The sequence below is a fragment of the Coregonus lavaretus genome, assembly GCF_964263955.1.
Source record: "Coregonus lavaretus genome assembly, contig: HAP1_SCAFFOLD_6238, whole genome shotgun sequence".
NCBI classification, from domain to species: Eukaryota; Metazoa; Chordata; class Actinopteri; order Salmoniformes; family Salmonidae; genus Coregonus; species Coregonus lavaretus.
Genome location: NW_028158350.1, coordinates 14,884 through 28,861, shown reverse-complemented (window position 1 = coordinate 28,861; position 13,978 = coordinate 14,884). Strand labels below are relative to the sequence as shown.

Below are 13,978 nucleotides of genomic sequence, written 5' to 3'. Positions count from 1 at the left end.
TCTTTACCTTTCTATCTGCAGCAGCATTCTAATTCCATGTTGCTGCCCATGGAATAAACATTGGTCTAAAGGTTCTGGAGCCCTGGGGGGTGTAGGCATATTCAGTAAGGTGAAGCATTCAGAACTTTGCGAAATATAGAGCTTACACGATTCCCTATTCTACACGATGATAGACAATCACATCTGTTCTAGTCTACACAATGTGGTGAACAATGACTATCATCTCCATTGGATACTAAACTCTCCCTCCCTTTCTACCCACTCCCAATCTCTCTCTCCCTCCCCCTCTCCAGGTGTTTGAGATAGGGAGTTACCAGGAGTCCCTGGCGGCCTACTTCGCCCTGGGCAGACATGAGCACATCAACCAGGTGGTGGAGATCCTGCTGGGGGAGAAGCGGGCCTATGTCTTCTTCGAGAGGAGCCACGGTGACATGCACTCCTTCGTCCGTACCTGCAAGAAACTGCGCGAGGACGAGGCCGCCAGACTATTCCGTCAGATAGCCTCAGCCGTGGCACATTGCCATGACAACGGTGTGGTCCTCCGGGACCTCAAGCTGAGGAAGTTTGTCTTCAGGAACGAGGACAGGTGAGGAAGGGGATGGGGTGAGGAGGGGTGATGGATGGGAGGGGAAGAAAGTCTCTCACCTTATGCTCTTTGTAAATAGATATGAATGTACATAACCCTACAGTAACTCTTTACATGAAGATACACTGTGTAGTAACACTGCAATTACTACAGTAACAATATTGTTGTAACATAATTATGGAGTTGAGTAGTTTCTATTTAGATTAGAGGTCACCATATTGAAGGTACCCAATATAACTAGGAGTACACACACACGAATGTGGCTTGGGGACAACCAGGGTGACTGCTGGACACAGTCCAGGGCCCATGCCAGCTAGCCGAACTGCTGTTAAACTGGTGGACAGTGACAGCAGAGATGCCAGGATTAGATTTGTCTGACAGATGTTCAATTAGGTTGGGATTTACCATGTAAGGTTGTGGCACAGAGTAATGAATCAGTGCTACAGAGACATCAGCTAGAGCAGGGTTTAGTATATAGAGACCCCTGGTGGTGGACTGTTGATATCGCAGCCTATTAGTTGCAAACAGAATCAATATAGGTTCTATAACCTATTATGCTGCAGAGATAAAAGTGAATTAATCAAACCAAAATCTCTGTGTGTTCCATGTTTATCATTATAGTGTTTCAGGAGAACAGTGATAAAAACATATTCTAATGCTGCTTTTTTAACTTACCCTGTCAAAGCAAGCATTTGCTGTTACTGGGGAGATCTGAGCCTGTTTGCCACCTCATTCAGCCTGGCACTGACTGGATGCTTGCTCTCTATCTGAATGCCCCAGCCTAGACACACACTGACCTTAGGTCCGCTTGGTGTACTCTCCTCCAATGGTTAAGGTTACATTGGGTGAAGGGCAAGTTGATCCTAGATCTGTGCAGGACCTCAGTCTGCTCCTATTGCAGAAGTCTAACCTGGCAGTGGAGTTCACTCTAATTTTATCCGGCACTGAGCTAAGAAAATGCATCCCATAACATTTTAACATGGAAATAGCTGTTCTATCATTCAGCCTACAGTAGCAGCCAATGTGTGGTGTTCAATGTGAGCCTACATTCCATGAGACTTTAGAAAAAACATGCAGGGCTTGACATTAACCTGTTTATCCACTTGTCCTTCAGACAAGGAGGTGACTGAAAATGTTTTTGTGTTGTTTGATGCAAGAAACCACTTTACAAAATAAAATGCATTATTCTCATCCATTATTACAGAGAATCAGACAAATGATGCTACCTTCTGCCTATTGGCTACTTAGCTTATTCAAGCCTGTCTCAAAATACAACACTGCCCCTTTAAGACAAAAAAAAAAAGCTCTTTACCTGACTCACTTTTCAAAGATGCCTAGAAATGTACACATTTTGTGCTCTTGTAGGAAGCAATCACTCCCCTATAGCTGACTACAAATTATTTATAACTGGGCTAATAACTCACTAACTAGCAAAGGATATGAACAAAATGTGCACACGTAGCTACAAGCAGCTCTTGCTTTGATCTCAAAACAAGCGCATCTACTCAGGACCGCTCATGCTGTGAACACAATCCAGTTCAAAGTAAATGGCACAGATCCGTATATGTTATGGTCTATTTGCATATAGGCCTACTGCAGCTCTGATTGGTTATGCGGCACCGTTCTGTGTAGAGTATGGGCTGATTCCTGCGTGTCAATGCAATAGAATCCTACTCCGAAGCTTTCTGCCTACAACAAAATCTCTTGCATAATTCGTTTTGTTTTGGTATGTTGCATTGAAAGTGGCTAATATTGCGTTGATTCGATCACAATTGCCACAGTAAAGGGAAACGTTGATAGTGTTAACAGGGAAAACTCTAGAACGGTGGTCACCAACCTTTTCTGAGTCAAGATCATTTTCTGAGTCAAAATGCAAGCCGAGATCTACCGTTCAGATTTGATTTGAACATTACTTAAAAAACGTAAGCCTATGCAACATTAACCAATTAAAAACAGTACTGTAATGAGGTTTGTGCAGTAGGCTATAGGCCCAATACATTATCACAGCATATTGGTTTTGCTTGAATTGCCCTGCCAATGCATTGTTGTTCGGGCCATCGTTTTAAATTATATACAAAAAATGGAGGTAGTCTATATGATCACACCAGTAATAGATCCATTGTTGTATTACTTGTGAAGCACAGCTGAGTGAGCATACATTTAAATAATTTGCTTTTTATTTTACTGGGCTGATGGGGCCTGCATCTGATGGTCAGTCTCAGCAGAGGGAGAGAGCAGCAGACTGAGGGTCCGCCTCTCAACATCCCTCCACTCTCCCTTTCCTCCACTGACACTGACCAAAAAGGGACACCATCTTCCAGCTGATGGGGAAACTCGAGTTGAACCGCATTGTTTCTGCCTCATGCACAAATTCATGTTCTTACTCCTATGAACAGAGAAAGTGAAATATTCCTCCATATTAAAAAAGACCCAAGCCGCTAATAATAACATCGCAAGCCTAAGGATACACTTTCCTACTCATTCATTACTGCTGCAGTGCTTGTTGTAGCGCTAAGTGGAAATAGGAAGAAGGCGTATTTTATGGCTTATAAAAGTGTTGAATACAAAGTGTTGACAGTGCTGAGTAAGAACTTAAACATGAACTCACTCGTAAAAACAGCAGCTCTTTGCTGTATTCGTTGACAGTCTCTCTCTAGTCATGGTTTTAAACGTTTTGAAATCTCACAGTATCAACTTTGCTGTAGTTTTCTTTTATGCCTGTGCGGCAGTCCCGGGGAGCTGTGCGGCAGTCCCGGGGAGCTGTGCGGCAGTCCCAGGGAGCTGTGCGGCAGTCCCGGGGAGCGGGTGCAGTTTAGAGGGAACATTGCCTGTATCTATGTGAATTTGTGGCAGTGTCACCCTCTGGCTCTGCTCATGGAAAAGGGAAGCTGAGCTGACTGCCACACTCATCTAATAGCAGTCTAATGACCTTGGCTGCCATGACAGACCTACCAGGGTGGGATGTCAAACCCTCCACTGAATGACTGATGGGGGTAGAGGGGGTTAGGAGAGAAATTGTGGGGTGGGGAGTCGGGGTCTAGGGGTGCATCTAATTCTAAGTGGCTTTCTTCCTATCCTTATATCCTCTCCTGCATCCGCAGTGATCTGAAAACAAGCTAGCACGAGATGATAACATTTTGTAAAGGTTGAAAGCAGTGGTAGGGCTACCGGGAATCTGCTTCACCTATCCAGCTCTTTCAAATCAGTGCAGATGAAAGAAAGGAGACGAGGAAACTGGAGAGGAAGCCACTTCATGCTATTCAGAGTCACCCTGGTCAAAAGCCAAGTCCCAGAGATTCAGTGAGTGGAAGGTCAGAGAAGGGATAGAGGGAGGGAGAGAGAGAGAGAGGCTACCCGGTAAGGTGATATTGCCACAGCAGTGTATGGTGACAGACTGGGCGTCCTGCTTATGTCATCATGGCTGGATTGACCAATCACTGCCCCCCAGGAAAGGTTATAGGTCATAGATCATACTGGCTGGGAATCCTCTGCAGTGTCAGCCAGGAGAGATCTGGAACCCAACCTTCTACAAACACTGTCCTTGGTGTGCCAGACAGTGACCTTTTAACCCTGCAATGTGTTCTAATTCATTTTTGACATTGTTATGTGGGTCATACTTAACATGAGATGCTATGTAAGCAGTATTAAGAAATATGTCAGCCTCTCTATCCTAATGGCTGCTTAGAGAGTTTGCTGATTTCTATGTTGCATGTAGCTCTGTCAATGATATTTACAAACAGGCTGCTTACAAAAGAATTCTAGCGGCCTGACTGAGGTAATGCATTGATTGAATACTCTGAACTATCTGAAATCAAACAAGTGAACCGGACGGTACAAAATCCCACAATTAACAAAGTCAAGCCGTAGCAACAATCAGTGCATGTGTGTGGGTGCGTGTCACAGACAGTAAGGAGATATCTTCTGAATAGGCATTAGCCATTGCTGCAGCTCTGCTCTTCTCCTCAATTAAAATGGATGAAGTGTGTGTGTGTGTGTGTGTGTGTGTGTGTGTCTTTAACAGCCCCTCACACTTCCAAACACACACACAGATGGAGACACTTTAGGCGGAGCTTCACAAGTGTCCCTTTCTCATCATCTGTGTGTAGGGTCTGTGTACCCTGGGCCACTCCAGAGTCCTCATCAGTCACGATGCCTCTGAACAACCCATCATTATGATCAGCAGCTTTCAGAAGACCATGGCTGTGATGGTCTACTTGGAAAAGAGACTTAATTGTTCTCTGTTAAAAGACACTGATGATGATAACGCTTTTGTGTCTTGAATCCCATTTTCAAACTGTTCTTACCGCACGCTGACTCAAGGCCGCTGAACTAAAATCGTCCATAATGGTGGCTCTTTGTTGGGCTGGAGAGGCCTATTGAATCAGCTGGGCTATTTATAGGCTGAGGCATGCTGTCTGGCTGGCTAGCTGCACTGCTCTTATCACTGAGAATGGAAATGTTAGATGTACTGTAAGCCCCAGGCATTATGTGCTCTACTTCATTTAATGTTCAAAGCTATGGATCTAAAACATACGGATGATGTCCATCACAGTGAATTACAATGCCCTCCCACCAGAAGAGGGCAACTGCTTACTGTAATCTTGAACCATGCGTCAGTAAATCAAATCAAAATTTATTTGTCACATACACGTGTTTAGCAGATGTTATTGCGGGTGTAGCGAAATGCTTGTGCTTCTAGCTCCGACAGTGCAGTAATATGCAATAATATCTAACACGTAATATCTAACAATTTCACAACATATACCCAATACACACAAATCTAAGTAAGGAATGGAATACTTACAGTGGGGGAAAAAAGTATTTAGTCAGCCACCAATTGTGCAAGTTCTCCCACTTAAAAAGATGAGAGAGGCCTGTAATTTTCATCATAGGTACACGTCAACTATGACAGACAAAATGAGAAGAAAAAATCCAGAAAATCACATTGTAGGATTTTTAATGAATTTATTTGCAAATTATGGTGGAAAATAAGTATTTGGTCAATAACAAAAGTTTCTCAATACTTTGTTATATACCCTTTGTTGGCAATGACACAGGTCAAACGTTTTCTGTAATTATTCACAAGGTTTTCACACACTGTTGCTGGTATTTTGGCCCATTCTTCCATGCAGATCTCCTCTAGAGCAGTGATGTTTTGGGGCTGTCGCTGGGCAACACGGACTTTCAACTCCCTCCAAAGATTTTCTATGGGGTTGAGATCTGGAGACTGGCTAGGCCACTACAGGACCTTGAAATGCTTCTTACGAAGCCACTCCTTCGTTGCCCGGGCGGTGTGTTTGGGATCATTGTCATGCTGAAAGACCCAGCCACGTTTCATCTTCAATGCCCTTGCTGATGGAAGGAGGTTTTCACTCAAAATCTCACGATACATGGCCCCATTCATTCTTTCCTTTACACGGATCAGTCGTCCTGGTCCCTTTGCAGAAAAACAGCCCCAAAGCATGTTTCCACCCCCATGCTTCACAGTAGGTATGGTGTTCTTTGGATGCAACTCAGCATTCTTTGTCCTCCAAACACGACGAGTTGAGTTTTTACCAAAAAGTTATATTTTGGTTTCATCTGACCATATGACATTCTCCCAATCCTCTTCTGGATCATCCAAATGCACTCTAGCAAACTTCAGACGGGCCTGGACATGTACTGGCTTAAGCAGGGGGACACGTCTGGCACTGCAGGATTTGAGTCCCTGGCGGCGTAGTGTGTTACTGATGGTAGGCTTTGTTACTTTGGTCCCAGCTCTCTGCAGGTCATTCACTAGGTCCCCCCGTGTGGTTCTGGGATTTTTGCTCACCGTTCTTGTGATCATTTTGACCCCACGGGGTGAGATCTTGCGTGGAGCCCCAGATCGAGGGAGATTATCAGTGGTCTTGTATGTCTTCCATTTCCTAATAATTGCTCCCACAGTTGATTTCTTCAAACCAAGCTGCTTACCTATTGCAGATTCAGTCTTCCCAGCCTGGTGCAGGTCTACAATTTTGTTTCTGATGTCCTTTGACAGCTCTTTGGTCTTGGCCATAGTGGAGTTTGGAGTGTGACTGTTTGAGGTTGTGGACAGGTGTCTTTTATACTGATAACAAGTTCAAACAGGTGCCATTAATACAGGTAACGAGTGGAGGACAGAGGAGCCTCTTAAAGAAGAAGTTACAGGTCTGTGAGAGCCAGAAATCTTGCTTGTTTGTAGGTGACCAAATAGTTATTTTCCACCATAATTTGCAAATAAATTCATTAAAAATCCTACAATGTGATTTTCAGGATTTTTTTTCCTCAATTTGTCTGTCATAGTTGACGTGTACCTATGATGAAAATTACAGGCCTCTCTCATCTTTTTAAGTGGGAGAACTTGCACAATTGGTGGCTGACTAAATACTTTTTTCCCCCACTGTATATGGACGAGCAATAACAGAGCGGCATGGACTAAGATACAGTAGAATATTATAGAATACAGTATATACATATCAGTAATGCAAGATATGTAAACATTATTAAAGTGACTAGTGTTCCATTTCTTAAAGTGGCCAGTGATTTCTATAGGCTAGTGATGGCTATTTAACAGTCTGATGGCCTTGAGATAGAAGCTGTTTTTTAGTCTCTCGGTCCCAGCTTTGATGCACTTGTACTGACCTCAACTTCTGGATGATAGCGGGGTGAACAGGCAGTGGCTCGGGTGGTTGATGTCCTTGATGATCTTTTTGGCCTTCCTGTGACATCGGTGCTGTAGGTGCCCTGGAGGGCAGGTAGTTTGCCTCCAGTAATGCGTTCGGCAGACCGCACCACCCTCTGGAGAGCCCTGCGGTTGCGGGCAGTGCAGTTGCCGTACCAGGCGGTGATACAGCCCGACAGGATGCTCTCAATTGTGCATCTGTAAAAGTTTGTGAGGGTTTTAGGTGCCAAGCCAACTTTCTTCAGCCTATACTCACAATGTACTTTTGATTTTATGGACAGATTCAATTAAAATTAGAAAATGGGTCATCCTGTAGTAAGAGGACTCTGAGTATTAATATTGTTTGTTGTCGATTCTTGTCTCCCTCCAGGAGCCTTGTGAAGCTGGAGAGCCTAGAAGACACCTACATCCTGGAGGGCCATGACGACTCTCTGTCAGAAAAACATGGTTGCCCCGCCTACGTCAGCCCCGAGATCCTCAACGGCAGCGGCAGCTACTCGGGCAAAGCGGCAGACGTCTGGTCCCTGGGCGTCATGCTCTACACCATCCTGGTGGGCCGCTACCCCTTCCACGACGTAGAACCCAGCTCCCTGTTCAGTAAGATCCGCCGGGGCCACTTCAGCATCCCAGAGAACCTAACGCCCAAGGCCAAGTGTCTGATCCGGAGTATCCTCCGCCGGGAGCCCGCAGAGCGCCTCACATCCCGGGAGATCCTGGAGCACCCCTGGTTCTTATCCTCCGGGACAGCAGGTGGCACTGTGGTCCAGGGGAGAGGGGAGCGGGAGCAGGAGCAGACTGTGCCTGAGGTGAACATGGAGGAGGAGCTGGATCAGTTCTTCAGCTGAGCAGACAGGAAACAGGAAGCACAAAGCGGGGACTACGCCACAGCGCGGAACAAACGCGACACGCTCTGAAAGAGCCTAAAGGTAGATTAGTTGTTTAGCAGGTGAAACATTGTCACTCACAGAAAAGGTGTATCCATCTTTTTTTCTTTCCATTTCATGGAAAACCAGCCTCGAGGCAGAGCCAGGTGGCGAATGGCGTACAAACATCATCGGGGGTGGGACTTCTGTTAAGAGGAGTTGCCGCCACTGGACATGCTAGTCACAAACAATGTAGCAAACGTTATCTTTTGTTGTTCCTTTTTTTAAGTGGTGCTTTTAAAAGTAGAGACATACGCCATGTTGTGACGCTACAGAAAGCACGAAGGGACAAAAAACCTCAGCCAAGGAGAACAAGAACACCACTTCTCTATGCGTTCTCACACACCCAGGTAGAAGTTACCCACTAACCAAAGATCTAGGATCAGATCACATAACCCTCAATCCTCACCTTAACCATTATGAGGATTAAAACAAAATCTGACCCTGGACCTGTGGTCAGGGCCAACTTCTACCTCCTCTGTTCTAACAATCATCAGGACAGATGACCTCATTTTTGTTTTGTCACTCAGTGTTTGTCTCTCATGACCTAAAAGGACCTTTGAACCTAGGTTATAAAGCTCTTTCATTGACATAGAAGACGGATACTGACTGAACTATTTTATGTCTTCAGAAACTTGTGTACTTCATCATTTATTTCTGTGTAGCCTTATTCCTCTCCCCTACTCATCGTGTGCATTTCTTTAAAAAAACAATGTTCCACCACCATCAATTTGTCGTTTAATAATAAGGCTATGTTTTAAGTCTGATATCACCTTGTTGTATTAAGCTATTCCATTAAATTATTAATGCTGCTTTGATATCTTCTGCTTAACCTTAATTTGTAACCTCCCTCTCTCGTTATGCCTCCACCAATGGCAAAATGCACTTGATTTGTTTAGGTTAGGTTAGGTGAACAATCAATTCCACCTCTCTAGACTCGCTTTCTCTATTTAAGTTTAGCTTTTCATTTGTAGGAGAGGAAAACTTAACATTTTATTTAAATTGTAACAACTATATAAATATAAATATATATATATTTAAAAAAAAAAAAAAACATTGCAGGGTTTTTCTTTTTCAGAGATTCCTTTTTCATGTATATTGAAGGCAATAGTTTGGACACAGGACATGTGCGATGGGAAGAAAGGCTGTCCGAAGTTTTTAGAATAAACAATTAAACTTTTGTGCCAGTATTTCTCTGCCCCCACCACCCATGCCAACTTCGGTCACCCCTTAATATATTTTATTTTGAACTTGACACCAGTTAAACAATACTATTACAGTTACATGGTCTGCAGTAGCCCATGTTAATTTTCTACTGCCTGCGTAGGTCCTGTAAAACTATCCTGTTCTGAATGGGTACCAGTGGACATGTTTTGTCGTATCTCAATGTTACTTGAATTTGTGTTTTTATTAACTAGTCCTTGGCATGCACCCTATGAATGCTATAGCCTGCCTAGCAGGGTGAAACAAAACAAGCTTGTTTCTTTTTTATAAAAGTCAAAACACAAGTGAAAATGTTATCGGAAATGTGCTATTTTTAGTCACTTTTAAAACTGACTATTGCTTTTATTTTGTTTCGTAGAATGAGCTGCCCTAATTTGCATTGGTGCTGATTTGGTGCTAATGCTTAAGAAGTCCTCTTGTTTTTGTTTTGGAGGGGTGTGGTGCATGGTGGGAATTCTGCCTCGGATGTTCTGATTGTAAAATGTAACAGATTTTGGTGTTTTGTCCAAATTTATTCAGTAAATAAATTGTGAACTGCACATTTGGTTTGATTATTCTCTTAGCACATCTTAGATATTGTTTCTTCATACAGTTTTTTACAATCACTTTGGCACTAATTTCAGAACCTTGACGTCAATTTTCAAAACTCTAGACACAAAACTCACAACCAATGATCAAAATGCACATTTTTCAAAACGAACACTTTTTTCAATTGCTTGGATACAATACACATAAAACTAAGATCATTTGTTCATTTAACAAAAATCACCTGTTCAATATGACACAACTTAACATCAAAGTACTACTATTTCAAAAGGCAATTCACAAATTACATTTCAGATGAGTGTCTATTCATTTCATTACAATTATCCAACTATCAATTGATACAACTGCTCAAAATAATAAGTAACTGTTGCATTACTCTTAATGCATAGTTGTATGGAAACAGACAAACAATATTCCATGTTTAGATCATGAAAGTTTCAAGATAACGAGATTCATTGTCACCAATTAGCGTGGAGCATGAACCAATTAGACAACATTATCTATGGATGTAATATTTCATCATCATTCTTTATCAGACACCGTTTCTATGGTCCCATGTACCACCTTTTCAGACTATTTACAGTATTGACAGTACTGCACTGTATGGATGCAGACCCTTGTAATTGCTTGTCCAATTCTGCCAACTCGTTACTGATGATTGAGTTCACATTGTGGAACGAGTATATAAAGAATTGATTGGGATCCACTTGCAACAACATAGCGATACGTACTGTAACATGGAGCTGGCAGGTGATCCAGGTCACAATAGAGGTCAAGCAGTGATGGGAGGAAGACGAGGAAGACGTGTTGGTCAAAGGAATGGCAGGGGACAAGCACCCCTTCTGAGAGGTGGTCGTGGGCCTCGTTTGAGAGATGTGGTGGAACGTGGTAGAGGACAAGGCCACGGACCAAGACAGCGGCAGCAACAGCAAAGAGTGTCCAATGAAATCTGAGCAATAGTTGTAGACCATGTCATAAATCATGGCATGACAATGACTGAGGCGGCTACAATGATCCAACCAAACCTTAGAAGGTCAACCGTGGCCTCAATAATCAGAACATTCCGCAATGAGAACCGGTAAGTCGTCAGCATGCACTAAACATTATGCTACTCTCAATTGTCAAATGACTGCATACCAATGTGTATCACAGAGTAGGTGATGTGACCAAGTGTCTTCTTACTGTAATGTTCCCTGTAGAATTGAGACTAGGCCAAATAGGGGAGGCAGAGGCAAAATTCTGACTGACCAACAAGAGCAGGCTGTGGTTGATTTGGTTCGGGCCAGAAATGATATTCGCCTTACAGAAATTCGCCAGCATATCTTGGACAATGAAGACATGTTTAACAATGTGTAATCCATAAGTTTGCCGACTATTGCACGCATGCTGAAAAGGCACCAGGTGTCTTTAAAACAACTATACCGTGTGCCTTTTGAAAGAAATGCAGACAGAGTGAAGCAAATTAGGACTGAGTATGTTCAGGTATGTTCAGTTTCAAGGTGGCTGTTGTAATAAAATTCCCTAATAATTCTTCATTGTACAGTAATCAGTAAATCTCTATCCAAAATGTATTTTTAGAGGGTGATGGAGCTGGATGCTGATGACAACCATCACAAATTCATATATTTGGATGAGGCAGGCTTTAACCTGGCCAAGACAAGAAGGAGAGGTCGGAATTTAATTGGCCAGCAGGCAACCATCAAAGTACCTGGACAACGTGGGGCCAACATTACCATGTGCGGCTATATCAGAAGATGGTGTGGTGGGACGCAGACCTCGTATTGGAACATATAATGCAGTTCTCCTTGTAACCTTCCTTGATGAGCTCGATCAGGTCTGTAGAGCTGATGGCGTGACCTATATCATTGTGTGGGATACTGTCAGGTTCCACCATGCTCATATGGTGCAAGCATGGTTTCAGGCCCATGCACAATTTACCATCCTGTATTTACCCCCATACTCTCCTTTCCTTAACCCGATTGATGGAAGGTTTATGATAGGCGCCCTCATGAACAAGTCACTCTTCTCCAGGCCATGGATGACGCATGCAATGACATCATGGCAGACCAGTGTCATACCTGGATTCGCCATGCCCGAAGGTTTTTTACAAGATGTTTGGCTAATGAAAACATCCATTGTGATGTAGATGAGAACCTGTGGCGAAATCCACAAGACCGAGTTGATGAAAATGTAGAAGTACAGTAATCACTCCTATGTTTTGCTTTTTACAGTACAAGCAAGCAAGTTGATGTTTTACAGTACTGTATTGTTTTTCATCAATATATTTCAGATTTTATTCAATGATTCCACTGTGTCTGTGGTATTCTCTCTACTACTGCAGTACTTTTACAGGGATGTATTTACATGTAGTACCATAATGAAACATGTATCACCTATTTTGTACTACAATATTTAATGATTGTACGAACAGTGACACTATCGGTTGCTTGTGTGTGGGTGATCTAAATTAACATTTCATTGGTATTTCACAATACATTTGTATTTTGAATCAATGATTGTGCAAGTGTAAGATTTCTTTAAAGATATGAATGCACAATGCAATGTTTTGAACATTGGACAGCCTGTGTTACAAGTGATGACCGTTTTGAGTTTTGTGTCTAGAGTTTTGAAAAATGACGTCAAGGTTCTGAAATTAGTGCCAAAGTGATTGTAAAAAACTGTAACATTAGGCCTCTGTATATTGTTCCACACTTATGGTTATTACAAAGAGTTTTCTATCAGGGATTTCATCATGTCTAAAAAGATTGCTCAGGCAGGCCACAGTGATAACATCTTCATTTTGCTGGAGTACATTATAGTATGACCACTTTAGACCTGTTTGGCTGAGGAGCACCTAAACACATTCCAGAATGTCTCAATGCTTAAAGGAAATTACATCTCAAAACCACTCTTTTGATATTTGTTTCATTAGTCCACTGTTGAAACAGTCCCAAAATGTTTTGCATGTCAGCAATCAAGTTTTCAAGAAATAGAACTTTAAAAATTCAGGAAGTGTCACCATATGATCGTTCTTGAGTGGTATTTTTCTTTAAAGGAGAAGTTTACCGAAAATCCAGAAACTCCCAATTGATTACATACATTGAAACACATTTAGTGGAGTTTGCCCTCTACCCGTCTCTCTCCCTGTAGTGCTGTACTGAAACAGCTGCAAAAACACGTCACGTGACGTTGCTGGATGCAGGCCTCACTCTGCTCCGTTGTCAGTGAATTCATGATTCAGAAATCCGCCAAGTGTGGACAAATTCGTTGTTTTATGGAAAGTGTATGGCCGAATTAGCAATTTTTGTCAAAAGTACTATCGATTTTGAGTCCGAAAATGTGTACATTTCCACCTAAAGCATTTAAGATGACTTTATATCATTTTTTTAATGTAGCTGACTGTTATAGCAGCGGAGATGGGTAACAACTGCGCATGTGTGCCCTTGTGGGGGAGTCCCTGCTAAGTAGAAACGTCATGATATGCCCTTGATGTCACAGATTCAAGTTTTTTGGAGGGGGGAGAAGGAGCTGGTGCGAAAGTTGATAGAGTTAGGCATTTCCAGTGGTGGAAAAAGTACCGAACTGTCATACTTGAGTAAAAGTAAAGATACCTTAATAGAAAATGACTCCAGTAAAAGTGAAAGTCACCCAGTAAAATACTACTTGAGTAAAAGTTTAAAAGTAATTGGTTTTAAATATACTTAAGTATCAAAAGTAAATGTAATTGCTAAAATATACTTAAATATCAAAAGTAAAAGTATGAATCATTTCAAATTCCTTAAATTAAGCAAACAGATTGTCTTGTTTTAAAAATTTACAGTGGCTTGTGAAAGTATTCACCCACCTTGGCATTTTTCCTATTTTGTTGCCTTACAACCTGGAATTAAAATGGATTTTTGGGGGGTTTGTATCATTTGATTTACACAACATGCCTACCACTTTGAAGATGCAAAATATTTTTTATTGTGAAACAAACAAATAAGACAAAAAAACAGAAAACTTGAGCGTGCATAGCTA

General features: G+C 42.2%; 1 protein-coding gene across 1 annotated transcript; it reads left to right on the top strand.

The window, feature by feature from the left end:
* Window positions 1–297: 297 nt before the first annotated feature.
* On the top strand, window positions 298–9,954 carry LOC311124102 (tribbles homolog 2-like). Its single transcript, XM_084198313.1, has 2 exons — window positions 298–586; window positions 7,639–9,954. The coding sequence occupies exons 1-2, from the start codon at window positions 432–434 to the stop codon at window positions 8,111–8,113; spliced, it is 630 nt and encodes a 209-aa protein (XP_084054439.1). The 5' UTR covers window positions 298–431; the 3' UTR covers window positions 8,114–9,954.
* The last annotated feature ends 4,024 nt before the right edge of the window (window positions 9,955–13,978 follow it).